Raw genomic sequence first — 18179 nt, 5'->3', positions numbered from 1 at the left:
GTCTACTGTTCATTGCAAATCACGTGTCTGACAAGGGTAAATGACAGTAGGCTCAATAATTTTATTGACTTGGATTCCTTGGCCATATAACAGTGTTTTCAGTTAATTCTATTTTTAAGTCCTATTTTTTTTATTAAAAGAAAATGTCAGACAAGAGAGTACTTATTCTTTCTTTTAAAGGCTAAGTTTATGTTTGAGATGTCAGTCTGGCTTTTTCACCTCCAGAGACTTTCATGCAGCTGTACTTCATATTTATAATTAGAGCTGAGTAATTAAACTCTTTTGAAAGGAGAGACTGTCTAGGTACTCAAGGAAAACCTTTTCCCTTCCCAAAGTAAAATGGAGTTTTATCACTGACTTTTACACATGCAGGAATCCACAGTCTGTTTTCTGTGATCCAAAGCCTCATACATATAAACGGTCAAGGTAAATAGGTTTTCAAAAGCTATTTACAGACAGGTTTCTCTTTGGAGACTTTAAGGACATACAGAATAAGGCAAAAATAAAATTAATATGGCTAAACTCAGCTAGAAACCTAAGCTTTAACTACTTTGGGGAAATTGTTAGTTACTGTTAGCTGCTGTTAAACTGTTGAGATAGAAGCTCGCACCACACTCACAATGGCATAAACTCTTCTCCAAATCACACATTTATTTCAAATTGTCAGCAGCTGAAATTCTGCATATACGTTTGGACAACTTTCCTGTGCCCTCCTCCACACCATCACTTCTTTACAACTTTGCCTGCTTTTTATCTTCTCTAATATCTTCACTGTGATTAAACAGTATCTAAATTGGCACTTCTGTATTTTCCACCTTTTCATGCTTGTTCATGTCATGCTAAATTTGGAAGAACTAAGTATCTGCAAAGCAGCAGAATACTGTAGTTTATGTAAGATATTGTTTTAAAATGTGTGATGTTACAAGGTATGTCTCTCCAGATTATTAATTTCAGAATCTGTGCATAAACATCTGAATTCAACATACTTGTTTCCTGGCTAGATAAACACAGATTGTCATTGCACATGGCTACTGGAACTCAAAGTGTCTGATGGATGTGACTGTTATAGAATCATAGAATAGTTAGGGTTGGAAAGGACCTTAAGATCATCTAGTTCCAACCCCCCTGCCATGGGCAGGGGCACCTCACACTAAACCATGCCACCCAAGGCTTCATCCAACCTGGCCTTGAACACTGCCAGGGATGGAGCATTCACAACCTTCTTGGGCAACCCATTCCAGTACCTCACCACCCACCGGTGGATAAAGAACTGGCTGGATGGCGGCACACAATGTTGTGGTCAACAGTTCAATGTCCGGCTAGAGACCAGTAATGAGTGGTGTCCCTCAGGGATCAGTGTTGGGACCGGTCTTGTTCAACATCTTTGTTGCTGACATAGACAGTGGGATTGAGTGCGCCCTCAGCAAGTTTGCCAATGACACCAACCTGTGTGGTTCAGTTGATATGCTGGAGGGAAGGAATGCCATCCAGAGGGACCTTGAATGCTTGTGAGGTGGGCTGATGCCAACCTCATGAAGTTTATTCATGACAAGTGCAAGTTCAGGCTGAATTTAAAATAAAGGAAGAAAGCCTGACTCCCTGACAAAAGAGACCAGGACAATCTCTTTTTTCCAGTTACATAAGTTTCAAGTAAAAGGGAAAAGGTATAGTCATGGAGAGGTAAAGTTGAGAATCTGTATGTTCTAGCGTCTTTGAGGGATACTCTCTTTACAATGAGGTTGCGTGAGAGGCCTTTTGCTCACACATAAAATGTCTACTGTCCATCAGTATCATGGGTGTACATGTAACACACTGGAAAAAGTTTGAGAAATATGAAAATATTCTGGCATTCTATAAAAACCCAGCAACTTACAGACATGAAACAGTTGCACAATATAATTTTAAAGCTACGAACTACCATAAGCATAATACAAGCCTTGATTCTGGAAGAAATGAGTATATGCTGAATATCTGATAATGGAAGAAGACAGGAATAATGGAGGAGCGACAGGAAACACACTGATTTCAACCCAAACTGTGCAGTGAATTAGAACTATTTAACGGCAATCAGTATACATACTAGGTAAGCTATAAAAAACAGCCTACTGATATGTTCATGCTTGCACCGATGTTAGTTGTAAAAAATAAAACACTGACTTCTTTGATATTCCTTTGTAGATGCTACATTTAAGAAGATGTCAGCTCTGCCTCTACAGATTTCAAAAACAGTACACATTCTGCTTATACTGGTTTCTTACTATTTCAGAGAGAGGGATGTGAAGGAAAGGGCAGAGGAAAGAACGGGTAGAGGGAGAGAGGGAATAGAAAGAAAAGGTTTAAAACTACTAGAACTAATAGCTCCTGCATTGTAAGATCTAGTTCTGATATGGCTTTATGTAGAATGTAATCTATCCTTTTATATTTGTTTTTCGTTGTTTCCTTCTCTTGGAAAAAAAATCAACAAAACCCATCCCAACCCAATTTTGTAAAGGAAGGATGGTATAGTAAGGACCTCACATTTATTAGCTACCCCATGCTTTAACATAAAATGCATATATTTTTTATTAAAAATTATTGCTTATGAAGGCTCAGTATCAACAAAGAATGTAAAAAACTTTGCCTTTGCTTACACAGTGCACACTCTGTAACTCTGAATAATGGAGACTGATGATGTTCTAATGGAGACAAAGATGTCCCTAACCTAACACATAGGATAGCTGTGAAGGAGGAATTGGCTACTAAAGGACAGAACTGGCAATTCCTACGATTTCCAACAGGAAAACTGGCCCAAATCAATTGCTCACAGATTCCTAGCGCTAATGTCAAAGACTGAAACACTCAGGATGTGAAAGAAGCTAACAGCAGGTCACATGGCATCAGCTGTCCACTCCAAATTATGGAGTATATGATAACAGGGAGGAATGAAAGACAATCTAGCTTCAACGAAGCTAGTGAAGAGCCTAGAGCACAAATCTGACAACGGTACTGGGTCATTAGTGACATGGCTCAGTGGTGGTCTTAGCAGTATTATGGCGATGGTTGGACTTGATGATTTTGAAGGTCTTTTCCAACCTAGCTGATTCTATGATTCTGTAAGAATGTAAGTGGGGCCAACTGGGGGGAAGAAGACATGGGAATTCCCAGATAGAGAACAGAATTAATCTGTACATAACTCCTAGGGTTCCCCAAGGCAGAGAACCCACTGTCACTCCGCATGAGAGCATAGCTGCTATTCTGTAGTACCAGGACTCAAGACTAAAGTAAGGATTACATTTGATTTGTAAATGATGTGGCATGTATACACAAGATTATTGACAGCAACCTTTAGGGAAGTAGGAACCCCGAGTTTCAGGAAACAAGTTAAATAATTTACAGAAAGCATCTAATACACAGGGCTTTAGATAAAATATGCAGTATCCACGCAATTCCATCCAACAGATATTCCTTAAACATTTCTTTTTAATACAGAATATCACAATGTTATTCAGGAGACAGTTTAGCTAGCATATTCACTGTGAAACAAAACAGAGTAAAACCATCAGATACAGCAAATTATTTGCAACAAAAGCCAGAATTTAAAAGCAGACAGACTTCTCGTGTTTCTAGAGCAAAAGCTCCTTTATCCAAGGAGTACTATTTTATTGGTGTATTGACATTAAAACATTATAGAGCCTTTCAAAATGGTCATACTGCTTCCTTTCCTTAAATTAGTACATGTCTAGCTATTTCATTATAAATTCAACGTCAGGAACTAACTCTTGGGAAAATAAGGTTTAATGAGCCAAACCAGGATTAAACTGCTTCCTTTACTCACAGTAAGACTGTCCACTACCTGCAGCAATACTACATTTATGGCTTTTATAAAGTACATTTTCTCACATTTTTATTGTATTTAGTCGAGTTCCTTCTGCACAATATTAATTCAGTTTAAAAATATAAACCCTTTTACTTTAAAAAAACAGACTTATGGAAAGTAAATACTACATTTCTAAACATTCAGGGACTCACAGGAGACCAAAAGAGTATATAGAGCTTAATACAATCCTTAGTGCTTCAATGTAATTTTATATTGAAGGAGTCTTTAAGAACTTAAAAATCACTAAGGACTATAAGCAATCTTCTATCACATGAAGGAAAGAACAGAAGAAAAAACTCTCAATTATAAATAACTGAATAACATAATGCTTCATGTTTAGCAGAAATGACTTAGAAATCGTAAATCACGTAACTTCACACATTTGGCTACGTACTTTCATAATCAATTATTTAGAATTAATTCAAGCATTTTTTAAAGGATGTGAGAAAACAAGTGTTAAGACTTTGAACAGAAATGTAGGATGGATTGTCATTTGAAGAGAAGGCTATCAATTTAAACACCCTACACTTGTACTCCACATTTAGAAATACAACTACAAAACACACACAAGTACAAAAAATAATTAAATGAAAATGTAAGGCAAAGATTCATAGTTCAAAATGAGCAAGTACAAGGTTAGGTAGACCAAGAACCACTTTGGAAATAGTGTGGGGCAGATCCAGAAAACTGATCCAAACAGCAAGGAGTATAGTCATATATATTGCACATAGCAGAGTATTTACACTGCTTGTGTACATCAGCCTTCTTGAATGACAGTTATTCTAGATGTAACACAGGATGCAACTGCTAGTAGCTGATGCACTTTCATTTAGGTTTTCCAGCAGCTTTTGAAATTTCTCAGGAAACAGTTTTTTCCATCCATTATAATGTGTGATCTGTTTTGTGCATTTCTCCGCCACAGATGGTAGAGATATCATGCATCAAGCAGATCATACATCCATTTATCTTCATAAATAGTTCCTTGAGGCAAAAATACATAATAAAAAGACCTCACAAATATGGACTGTGAGATATTCACAGCCTGTTTGGGTTTCAATACTTTCCCTGCCAATACAGTTCCAAAACTGAAACTTACATAGCTGACACTGGTCAAGTTTGTTATTTTTCTTTTTGAGGGAGGGCAGGTTCAAACTCCTTTTGATAAAATACCAAATGCTCTTAACAGTGTTAATCAGTTGCCATTATATGTCAAAAAAAGCCCATCCTGATAAAACCCTGGTTATTTATTCCTTACCTTAAAGATAGTTTACTGCTTGTGTACTTTGTAATAATCATCACAAGTCAAATTTTTAATAGATCTGAAATATTGAAACACCCTAATAGCAAAGAATATATGAAGCATATATGAATATACTACTCACCAATTTTAATCTTTGCAAAGGTACTCTGCTAGTGTCTATCGGAGTACGTTCTGTCACATTACCAAATCTGACTTCTGGGATGGCAACTGCACATATTACATGTGCCCACCTGCGGAAAGTGGCAAGTCAACAATACCACCAAAAAAAAAACCCTACAGAAATACAAGTATTTAAGATGTTTCATTACTTATTGTGTGGGGTTTTGGTATGTTTGTTGTTTGTTTTTTTTTTTTAGGCAACCATCCCCAGATCCTTCCTTACTAGGATCTCCTAAGTTTCTTCGAAACATATTTAACAAGACAACACTACCACTTCATGTAAATATATTTTCAGACTGAGGTTTTATTGCAACCTTTTTTTTGAGCATCCTTCATGTGCAATTCATTAAGATTAAAGGTTTTGTAGTTGTGCTACTCAGGTGCATATGTAAAGACCGCACTGATTTGCGTGCAGTTTTATCACCTGAAGCGTTTTGGATTAACATTACTCAGACCTGAGTAACTTAGGCAACAAAACATGACCACAATCACAGTCTATCCAAGAGCAAAACAAAGCATACTATCAAGACCTTCCGTTTACAGACAAAAATGCATAGAAGCAGCAAACTGATCAGACTGTTACTGTAATTCCCAGCACTAACTGGATCTCTTTGAGCAGTGGAAGCACCTATAATGACAGTGTGTGCATATTATACAAAGAGAGAGAAGCTAATGATGTTAATCAAGAGTAGCCTTTTGAGACTGCTTTTAAAATCTTTTTTGGGGGTTGTCAACTAGTAAATCTGAAGAAAAGGAAATATTTCTGTTCCTTGATTCCTATTTGCTTTATTCCCTGTCATTCATTGTACACCTTGTATCATTACCCCATTTCCTCTTTTATTGTAAGCCCTGAATGGTGGCCTCACTCCACTTTCTGTGAATTTCCAGAGACACACATTATATGAACATCTTAGCAGATTAACACGAATGCAGGTTGGTGATGCAACAGAGCAGAAATAATTTCTCCTTCCTGCATGAGAATGATGTTATTTCAGTAACTCATCTTTGACAAAAATATATGGAAAAGTATAATATGACATACAAGGATAAAACTAAACTGCTGTCACATAACATTGAAGTTGTATTGGCCTAAGTGTCAAATAAGTACTATAGGTAAAGATGACAATATCAATTAGCAAGTTATACAGTTTAGCCCAAATAAAAGCTGATTAAGCTTGTAGAGTTATCATTTTATTATGGTGAACCCAGGACACAGTATTGTTTAACTTCTGATTTATAGAAAAAAAAAACCAAACAACTTGCTTTGAGACTTTTTAACTTTTATTAGCACCTTTTTCTTTGCTGCCTCTCCATCTGCAGAACTACACTGTCTAACTATCCAAGCTTTATGGTACAGAAATATTATAAATTAAATGTCTCTTCAATAAATCTTCACCCAAACCTTTATACTCTGACATCTCTCAACGTAACATACTCTAAACAATTGCTGTGCTCTGTTGAAAAGAATCTCAGCTCTCCATAATGGCAATTTGTTACACACACACCCTGTTTAACTCATTAGCTTTAAATCTAAGTAATGCTCATCCTGTATCTCTAATCATTACTTGAAAGGGAAAGAATGAGCAAAGGGAATGCACATGTTGGATTTTATACTTGTTGGAAAAAAAAAAAGAAAGAAGACATAATTGGAACATAATCTTCCAAAAACTGGAATGGTACCTGATGCTGAAAGATAGATGAAAGACTCAACATGTGTAGCACTCTAAGGTGTTATGGAAACAGGAAAACAAAAATTGAACTACTTTCACAGAACTCTCATTTCATAAACCTGTAACTGTAACCCACAGAGATATGTCATGCAAAGCCAAAGACTTTAGATATAGTTATGTAGAGAAACTAACTTCCTGCAAACCTCTGCAGATTTTTTCTATGAATAAATCTTATGAAACATTTTTAAAACATTTGAATTGATTTACAGAAAAGATATACATATTCTCAAAGATGCAACATGCCATCTATCACAAATATCAAAAGGGCATGATAAATTCTACTGAGATGACAGTTCTGCAGCTGAGAATCTTCATGTGTTGGTTAACAATATTAATGTTTTCTGAAGGTAAGATTTGTCCTCTGAGTTTCCGATAAACCTTCTCCTAACTGAACAATTTACAAGGGTAATGCAAGCAATTGCAAATCACCAATACAGAATTTTTTGCCTGGCAAGTGGAAAAGAATGTTGCAGCTAGATCATTTCTTACCACTCCATTCCAAAGGGTTAAAGAAAGGTATCTACATCATATTGCTAAGCTACTAAAATAATTTAAGTAATTATAAGAAGATTCAAAAACATAAAAACTGTTCCACTACTAGAGTTGAAAAAGACATTAAGCTGCAGGACTTTCCATTTTATATGTTCAGGTTACTTGCTATGGTGTTACATCATCCAAATACAGAGAAAAATACCGATGCTGTTAATAGCATGATATCAGCAACAATACTATTTTGACACTGCATGATAGAAGTGTGTATTAAAAGCACTTCAAAATATAAAATTATTTCAATATTATTCAAATTGATTAATTGTATGTACTGTTTCCAGAAGTTTAAAGATACTGCATTAAATTCTGTAATCACAAATTTCCTGGACAGAAGAAGAAAATGCATTTCGCTGTTTGATAAGACTTGCCTATGCGAACAGTGACAAATGAGCTCCCATTTATTATCTTATACAAAGGCCATCAGAATAATATCTGGAACAAGTTGGTGTGTGCAAATACTAAAAGAAATGTACATTTTAGCACCTAACTATTTCACAAAATGCCAGTGGCACTAGTAATTTTAATTCTGCAGGGATTCAGCTTAAAGGGACACTGTCAAGTAATTAGGTTTACAAACACTTTCTACTTGGGAATGGGTTGGGAATAAAGCTTAAAACAAGCACACACAGTCCTGAGCAATATTATACTTACTTCTTGTCAGTAGTTTGCTTTAATGCCCCACCTCTCAAATTGCAGAGACAACATTCCTAAAAATAAAAATAGTGTGGGAAAAAAGTGAGCTTTATTGACTGGTTAGAAATAAGTTTTTATTGAGCTAATCTTAAGGAAATGCAAATTGCTGATGTAATTAATCACAGGGTTACAAACTGCCACTTACAAGCACTGCATTTCCTTAGAGAAAAAAAATACAAGAATCGAGCAGCAAAAAGAGAAACAAGTCATATGAGCTAAAGAAAAGAATTTTAAGTATTACTCATAAACACAGTAACAGAATCATTTTGAAAGTGATATTAAATAAAAAAGCATTCATCATTACTGCCATGACACCATAGAAACGCTGGAACTTCAATACAGATTATTAAGGTAAATCAAAGTAAAATTACACATAACTAGTTTAATAGAAGTTACTAAGAAACTGACTCACAAGCTATTGATCCAACTCTTTTTCTTTCTTTTCTTTCTTTTTTCTTTCCCAAAAATTCCCTTTGCTGCAGTAGACCTTCACTTCCTTGATCTTTAGCACAACTCTATCTGCTTTCAGGGCACTCAGCAAGGTATATTTCAGTGTTTCCTTGACAATACACCAAACAGGGCTTTTCTTACCTCTACTTAAAATTGTGTCTTTGAACATATACACAGGCTTTTCTTCTTTTCAACCCTTCTCTCTCTCAACAGTCTCCTCCTTTTCTGAATCTACCCTTTCCCCAGTTTTCTTTTTTTCCATGTCGCTTCACATGAACAAGTAAGAAAGTATTTCCAATGTTAGCTACTTTTCTTTCTGACCTCATTTCTCTGGTCTCTACAAAGAGCCAAATGCACAAAACTAACTCAAGATATCCTATGCCTATATACCTGTAGTCATAAAGAGCACTTGTCTTCCAAACCTCTAAATTTAAGTTCCCTTTACAGGTCAAAAACAAACCCAAACCCAAACCAACAGATTAAAAATAACAAAGACCTGTTATGTAACACTCCAGCCTGACTTCATCTTAAAGCTTCCAATAATGAAGAGGTCATGTCTGCCAGAAATCTAACTGAATGCTTATAAAAAGCATGTCAACCACACCACACGGCTTGGTGTCATTCGCAAATTTGCTGAGGGTGCAACAGTCTCACTGTCATGTTGTCGACAAAGATGTGGAACAGCACTGGTCCCAATACTGACCCCTGCTCATCACCAGTCTCCACTTGGACATTGAGCTGTTGACCACAAGTCTCTGAGTGAGACCATCCAGACAATACCTTATCAACTGAGTGGTCTATCTGTCAAATCCATGCCTCTCCAGTTCAGAGACAAGGATGCCCTGGAGGACAGTGTCAAATGCTTTGCAGAAGTCCAGGTAGATGATTTCAGTTACTATTCCCTTATCCACCAGCACTGTGGCCTTATCATAGAAGGCCACCAAATTTGTCAGGCACAGTTTGACCATAGTGAAGCCATGCTGGCTGTCACCAGTCACATCCTTATGATCTATGTGCCTTAGCATAGTTTCCAGTAGGATCTGGTCCATACCAGAGACCAAGGTGAAACTGACTGGCCTTCCTTGGGTCTTCCTTGTTTTCCATTTTAAAAATGAGAGTAATGTTTCCCCTTTTTCAGTCAGCAGTCACTGCACCAGACTGCCATCAGTTCTTCAAATATGACAGATAATGGCTTGGCAGTACATCCACCATTTGCCTCAGGATCCACAGATGTATTTTGTGAGGTCCCATGGACTTGTGCAAGATGAGACTGACTGGTTTGTATATTGAGCCCAGAGAAAAGAGGTAGCTGTAAATATCCTCATTACCATCTCAAAAGATTTTTCTTATGCAGGATCTATAGGAAACAAATTTAATCACTTTTGAAAAAATACTCATACAAATCTCTAGTGACCAAGCTGTGCATGATAACTGTTCACGTCTGATGGATATAGGCTACAGCAACTTAGATCCATAAGAACTAAAAAATTTCACCAGCATTCATATCAATTAAAAGCCCATTATATCCACTTTGTTAATTATCCTTGCCTTGCAATACATTCTCCTATATCCATGCAATATGGTTATTACTCTACCTCCAGTTCAACATGCTGCAAGCAGATAAAATGCAGGGGACCCAATATTTAGAAAAACTAACATTCCTAATACAGGTATACCTGCCATGAATGACAGTGAATTCACATGTATGTAAGCAACTGTTACTCATGTTCTCAAAGAGAAGGAAAGAAAGTGTTTGTGCTTCCTTGTATGCCTACTATCAGCCTTCATGTAAAAGTCAGGATAGGAACAGACTTCATTATAGACTATCACCTTGAAACATATCCAGTATCTGATCGCTATTACTTTGCAAACCCTTTAAACAAGTAATTGTCATTTGTATTTGCATTAAATGATAATTTCTTAAGCATATTAATTTACACTTATCTAAATTAAATCTTCAACCATTTTAAATTGCTCATCTCCTTAAAAGATCTCCATAACATTCTAGAATGCCAAAGGAAACCCTTTTAGTATCTATATAAAGTAAAAAATTTCGACATAATTCACAAGCTTTAGCACACTAACATTCACTTCATCTTTTAGCTTTTTAGTGAAGACCAAGCATTTTTTTCAAAGCAATACAGATCATATCCAGAGTTTCTGGAATAAACACTTCCCCTTATTTATACTGAAACTGAATTTTGCAACCAGCATTCCGAATACAGTTTATTTTTCATTTCTCTGTTACAAACACTGCTAGAAGCTGGAGCAAAAGCCTGGTGAATGCAAATTAACTATGCATCCTTTGGTACATACATCCAAAAGATGGATCACCTTTTTTGGAATGGTATGTCACTAGTCAGGCATAGCTGCATATTGATTATTGTTGCATGGATAAATACCACACAGAACACATGCCTGTTCACTCTCATTTATATTTTAAAATTAATGAATTTGGTCGTCTCTGAGCATTTTTTACACTCTGCCAAAATTCAGTCATATAGACAGTACTTATAAAAAAGCAGTTTTCACAGTTCCATATTACCATACTTACTTCATCAAAAAATAGCATGCTGCATGAGACAGGAAGCTGTCTGACACAGCAAAGCAACAATGTTCAGAAAAGCCATAGCAGAAGGATATATAGTAAGTCATATAATCGTCATTCTTATGGGCAACTATGAACATGTTCCACATGATCCCCTTTTTGATAAATTGCTATTTCTCTTTTCCTCTAAGATCCTGTAAATTACAATGGCATCTCTGAAGAATTATATTTATCCTGTTAAATGAAATATGTAAGTTAGGGGAGGCTGCAGTGCAGAGCTCGGAGTGTAGAGAGTGCCTGCACTGGTCTGGTGAGGGAAAGGTGCAGAATGGGCAGGTCTACACTCGATGCTCCCTGATGGAGGTCCTCCTCCAGCAGGTGGCTGAGCTACGGGATGCTTTCAGTAAGCTGTAAGATGTCAGGGAAGCTGAGAGGAAGCAGGACTGCTTGCTCCAGGACCAAACTGTGCAGGGGCCTCAAGATTCCCCTCTAGCTCATGGAGGAAAGAAGGAGGCTGTTGATCAGGGAACCTGGGAATTGGTAACAAAGAAAAACAACAAAAGGAGGAAGAGAGCAATTAAAAGCAAGGGGCTTCCTCCTAAATCTGCTGTACCCACCCAGAACCGCTTTCCTGTCCTGCAGGGGGCTGATGAGGAAATGCACTTGCATCAAAAATAGTCGGCTAATGCGCTGGTACAGAAGATATTTACTGGTGCCGCCAGGAAAAACCGGCGGGTTGTAGTAGTAGGGGACTCTGCCTTGAAAGGGACAGAAGCGCTCATCTGTCACCCTGACCCGGTCGCAAGGGAGGTGTGTTGCCTACCTGGGGCACGGATCAGGGATGTTACGGAGAGGCTGCCTGCTCTAGTAAGTCCCACGGACTATTACCCGCTTCTGGTGATACATGTGGATGGCTACGGATATAGATAGTAGTAGCCTGAGGAGTATAAAGAAACACTGCAGAGCTCTGGGAGAGGTGGTCAGGGGTTCTGGAGCTCAGATAGTCTTTTTGACAATTCTCCAAGACACAGGGGAGGACCTTCCAAAGGCAAGGAGGATTGGACAGGTTAATAAATGGTTAAAAGGGTGGTGTCATAGTCAAGGGTTTGGGTGTCTTGAACATGGGGCCCACATTTGTAGGCCAGGCCTGCTGGGGGCTGGTGGAACTGCTCTGATAAAGAAAGGGAAGAGTGGCTTTGCTGGGAGGCTTGCCAAACTGGTCAACGATGCTTTAAACTAGTTGTCTTGGGGGAGGGGAGCATCATTCCATCCCAACACACCCAGTCAGTTGCCAGCACCTATAATAAATGCTTGGAGCAATGTAGTGATATTCCATCTGCTCCAGCCATTGAGTCGGCTTCATTTGGAGCTTGGATCAGATGCCTCTATACAAATGCCCGTAGAATGGGGAATAAACAAGAGGAATTAGAGATGTGGGCACATCTACAGGGCTATGATATAATAGGCATCACTGAAACATGGTGGGATGGCTCCTTTGACTGGAGTGTTGGAATGGAAGGTATACAGGCTCTTTAGAAAAGACAGGCCTGGTAGGAGGGGAGGGGGAGTTGCCCTTTATGTTAGGGATAGGCTGGAGAGTATGGAACTCTGTCTGGGGACAGGTGATCAGTTAACAGAAAGTTTGTGGGTCAGGGTTAAGGGGAAATCGGTGATGGGACACATTACTGTGGGGATATGTTACAGACTGCCTGATCAAGAGCAACCTGTGGATGAAGAACTCTACAGACAAATAGGAAAAGCCTCACACTCGCAGGCCCTTGTTCTCATGGGGGACTTCAACCACCCTGACATCTGTTGGGGCGACGGTACGGCCCGGCACAAGCAATCCAGGAGGTTTCTCGATTGTGTGGAAGACAACTTCCTTCTGCAAGCAATAAAGGAGCCGACAAGGAGAGGTGCCCTGCTTGACCTCATGTTCACCAACAGGGAAGGGCTCATTGGAAATGTGACTCTCCAGGGAAGTCCTGGATGCAGTGATCACGAGATGGTCGAATTTGAGGTCCTCAAGACAGTGAGAGGAGCGTGCAGTAAGCTCACTGCCCTGGACTTCAAGAGAGCAGACTTTGGCCTCTTCAGGAACCTACTTAGCAAGGTTCCATGGGATATAGCCCTAGAGGGCAAGGGGGCCAAAGACTCTTGGTTAACATTCAAGGATCACCTGCTACAAGCTCAGGAGTGTTGCATCCTGACCAGAAGGAAGTGCAGCAGGAGGGCCAGGAGACCTCCTAATGGATGGATAAGGAGCTGCTAAGAAAATTTCACGGGAAAAAAGGGGCTTATAAAAGGTGGAAGCAAGGACAGGTGGCCTGGGATGAATACAGGCACGTTGTCTGGGATGTTAGGGACTGGGTTAGGAAAGCTAAGGCCCAATTGGAGCCAAACTTGGCAAGGGATGTTAAAAATAACAGGAAGGGATTTTATAGGTATGTAGCAGCTAAAAAACAGACTAAGGACAATGTAGGCCCCCTCCAGAAGCTTTCGGGAGAACTGGCTACACACGACTTGGAGAAGGCTAAAGATCTGAATGACTTCTTTGCCTCGGTCTTCACTGGCAAAGGCTCTGACTGCACCACCCAAGTCTTGGAAGGCAGACACAGGGACTGTGAAAACTTAGGCCTTGGGCCCACTGTAGGAGAGGATCTGGTTCAAGACCATCTTAAGAACCTGAATGTACACAAGTCCATGGGACCTGATGAAATCCATCCATGGCTCCTGAAGGAGCTGGCAAATGAAGTTACAAAGCCACTGGCCATCATATTTGAAAAATCATGGCAGTCAGGTAAAGTTCCTGATGACTGGAAAAAGGGAAATATAACCCCCATTTTCAAGAAGGGGAAAATGGAAGACCTGGGGAATTACAGACCAGTCAGTCTCACCTCTGTGCCTGGCAAAATCTGGGAGCAGATTCTCTTGGAAGGCATGCTAGGGCACATGAAAAACAACAAGGTGCTTGGTGACAGCCAGCATGGCTTTACTAGGGGAAAATCCTGCCTGACCAATTTGATGGCCTTCTACGACAGGGATACAAAAGTGATGGACAGGGGTGGAGCAGCTGATGTCATCTACCTGGACTTCTGCAAAGTGTTCAACACTGTCCCACATGACATCCTTGTCTCTAAATTGGAGAGACATCAATTTGATAGGTGGACCACTAGGTGGATAAAGAACTGGCTGGATGGTCGCACTCAAAGAGTTGTGGTCAACGGCTCAATGTCCAGCTGGAGATCAGTAATGAGTGGTGCCCGCAAGGATTGGGGTTGGGACCCGTCTTGTTTAATATCTTTGTCGCTGGCACAGACAGTGGGATTGAGTGCGCCCTCAGCAAGTTTCTGATGACACCAAGCTGTGTGGTTCTGTTGATACGTTGGAGGGAAGGACTGCCATCCAGAGGGACCTTGACATGCCTGTGAGGTGGGCTGATGCCAACCTTTTGAAGTTTAACCATGACAAGTGCAAGGTCCTACAGCTGGGTGGGAGCAATCCCAGGCACAGCTACAGGTTGGACAGAGAATAGATTCAGAGCAGCCCTGCGGAGAAGGACTTGGGGGTGTTGGTTAATGAGAAAATGAACATGAGCCGGCTTCAGGGTGTTCTTGCAGCCCAGAAAGCCAACTGCATCTTGGGCTGCATCAAAAGGAGCCTGACTAGCAGGTCAAAGGAGGTGATCCTGCCCCTCTACTCTGCTCTCCTGAGACCTCACTTGGAGCATTGTGTGCCGTTGTGATGTCCTCAACATAAAAAGGACATGGAACTGTTGTAACAAGTCCAGAGGAGGGCCACGAGGATGATCAGGGGACTGCAGCACCTCCCATATGAAGACAGGCTAAGAAAGTTGGGGCTGTTCAGCCTGGAGAAGAGAAGGCTGCGTGGAGACCTCATAGCACCCTTCCAGTATCTGAAGGGAGCCTACAGGGATGCTGGGGAGGGACTATTCATTAGGGACCGTAGTGATAGGACCAGGGGTAACGGGTTGAAACTTAAACAGCAGGGGTTTAGACTGGATGTAAGGAAGAAATTCTTTACTGTTAGGGTGGTGAGGTACTGGAATGGGTTGCCCAAGGAGGTTGTGAATGCTCCATCCGTGGCAGTGTTCAAGACCAGGTTGGATGAAGCTTTGGGTGACATGGTTTAGTGTGAGGTGTCCCTGCCCATGGCAGGGGGGTTGGAACTAGATGATCTTAAGGTCCTTTCCAACCCTAACTATTCTATTATTCTATTCTATGATTCTATGTCAGTGGATGAACACAAGGTAACTTAAGCCTTTTTTTTAACTTAAACATAAAGAGGATAATCAGGTTATTCCTTTCCTTTTTGCCATTTTCCATCTACAGCCCCTTAGTCACACAACTGCAACTTTTTCACCTACTGCCTTCATCTGCCTTTGGCTAAGGCAATTTATTATTTGCATATTGTAGAAGAGTGAGAAAGCAGTAGGGAATGTTTGCCCAAGACTTATATTCTTCCCCAGGTATGCATTTCCAGCTGTGCTAGGAAGAGGATAACAGGCTAAAGCAAACTTCGGTTTAATTCATTATGGCAGATCTTACTAGTGTATGTAACCTGCCATTTTAAAGTTTTACAAAATGTATTTTCAAATATTTTAGAAAAGATATCTAGGTATTAGGAAAATACCATTGCTTAGCACCGCTAAGTTTACACTGCTATGTACATTATATATAATATATAATACACAAACACATTTTCATGTATATGTTAGGTTTATGATTCTGAAAAGCAAACACAATGCACTCCTATTTATATAATATATTCTTCTTATTATTATCTTATTGTGATAAGATTATTATCAAATATTCATTTAGCAGTGATACCAGAATGAATCATTTCAAGTAAGTATATATTTTGGCTAGTGGTCTGAAGCCTTGCAGTGTTGATAACAGAATGACAGAACGCTTTGGGCTGGAAGGAACCACCTGCAAAACATCTGCCATGGGCACAAACACCTTCCAATCAGGTTGCTCAAAGCCCCATCCAGCATGACCTTGAACACTTCCAGGGACTGGGCAGCCACAACTTTTCTAGGCAACTGGTGTCTCCCCATTCTCATAGTGAAATATTTTGTCCTTATATCCCATCTAAACCTACCCTCTTTCAGCTTAAAGCCTTTATGCCCATGGCATCAGCACTAAGCAGGACACTATACAGATTAAAAAAAAAAAAAGTGGAAATATATTGTTAACAACTATTTGACCTGTGTGGTGCTGACTCTGACTTGTCTCTAAAAGCACTCAAAAATCTATGAAAAGCCATTAGGACACAGCTGTTTCCCAAATATTTTTAATAAGAGGCAACAGTTCATTTCAATTTTAAGAGTTAACTGCTAAAAAGCTGACTCACAATAATGCTGATTTACTAGTCTCATTTCAAACTAGCTAATTAAAACAGACATCTAATCTTGAACTATGCCAGAGCCAAGTCAAATAGATACAAATTGTATGGCTAAGGCTAATAAATATATTTTGTTTTCTTCAAACAACTCTGGTGGTTTTTTTAGAGAGGAACCTTTGAAATGAAAATAGATACTCTTAAGTCTTCCATCTTCTCTCCAAATGTCCAAGGTTACACTTCCTAATAGTATTAACACAGCTGTACATTTGTATATGGCATTGCTGCCTTTTCAGCTACTGGTTTCCCAGCTTATTTATATTTCTGTCTATATTTATGCCTGTGTAAAGAGAAGGGTTGGTGTTTCTTTCAAAACATCTCAAAATGTCATTTTCAGCAATGATCCACTAATGAATATTTTAATCTTTTCATACCAGGGGAATCATTTCCACTCAGAAATAGAATTTGAGATTATTTAATTTCAATTCAGAGACTGTTACTGTACCAATTTCAAGTTATTACTTTAAAATTAGCTTTGCAGAGACAATTTTTTAAGGACAAAATATTCCTAAAATTAACAGACAAATTGAGGGTTGCCTAGTAAAAGGATCTACTTTTTCATCTAGGAGAACCGTTTCTTAACAGAGTTGATAGATGCTACCATTGTAAGTCGCAACCTTCATTTGTATATAATCACTGCCAAACTTCCACCATCTGCCTCAACAATGAACAATGCCATTAATTTTTATTATTGATAAGAATTTTGAGAAAAGAATTTCCACTTTTTCCAGAAAATGTTATAGAAAAATCTTACTCTGTCCAAAAGAATAAGCTATTACCAATTCTTTTAGCATTTTGTACATACTTAAAGTTCAAAGTGATAGAGGAGGCTGAGTACTCCCATAAAACAGAAATCCACCATGGGTTAATATTTATTTAACATGTAGACACATCTTCAGCTGCAAGGTTAAAGAAGGTTCTTGAAAATTGAAGATGGTCACACTTCTGCTATGGATAAGCATTTTACTTTTTCAGATGCTTTCAAACCTGTTGAAGATATCCACCTTTGGGAATTTCAAGTTTGCAAATCATAGAATCATAGAATAGATAGGATTGGAAAGGACCTCAAGATCATCTAGTTCCAACCCCCCTGCCATGGGCAGGGACACCTCACACTAAACCATATCACCCAAAGCTTCATCCAACCTGGTCTTGAACACTGCCACGGATGGAGCATTCACAACCTCCCTGGGCAACCCATTCCAGTACCTCACCACCCTAACAGTAAAGAATTTCTTCCTTACATCCAGTCTAAACCTCTGCTGTTTAAGTTTCAACCCGTTACCCCTGGTCCTGTCACTACGGTCCCTAATGAATAGTCCCTCCCCAGCATCCCTGTAGGATCATCAGTTACTGAATCCCAAATTTCAGCAGCCTAATCCTGCAAACATTCATCTTGGCCTGCCTTTGATTCAGAAATCGACTTGAAATTTCTCTGCAATTGCAGATCCCATGTCATGGCAGGCCCAGGCACTAGAGAGCAAGGAGTCTTGCTGTGCTGTCCATGAC

The 18179-nt window shown here is 39.3% G+C and overlaps 1 protein-coding gene across 3 annotated transcripts in view; it reads right to left on the bottom strand.

Annotated features, from left to right (window-relative positions):
• Positions 1-18179, bottom strand: part of KDM4C (lysine demethylase 4C) — a 265851-nt gene that overhangs the window by 65981 nt on the left and 181691 nt on the right. For all 3 annotated transcript variants that reach the window (XM_034073180.1, XM_034073181.1, XM_034073182.1), the window contains 2 exons: positions 8207-8262; positions 5239-5347 (listed from right to left, as the gene is read on the bottom strand). In XM_034073180.1, the coding sequence (XP_033929071.1) occupies positions 5239-5347; positions 8207-8262 (165 nt within the window). Of the gene's footprint in view, positions 1-5238; positions 5348-8206; positions 8263-18179 lie in introns of those variants that run through there.

This window comes from Melopsittacus undulatus, chromosome Z (genome assembly GCF_012275295.1).
Source record: "Melopsittacus undulatus isolate bMelUnd1 chromosome Z, bMelUnd1.mat.Z, whole genome shotgun sequence".
Taxonomy (NCBI): Eukaryota; Metazoa; Chordata; class Aves; order Psittaciformes; family Psittaculidae; genus Melopsittacus; species Melopsittacus undulatus.
The sequence above is the reverse complement of the archived record's forward strand: the minus strand, read 5'-3'. Positions and strand labels throughout refer to the sequence as shown.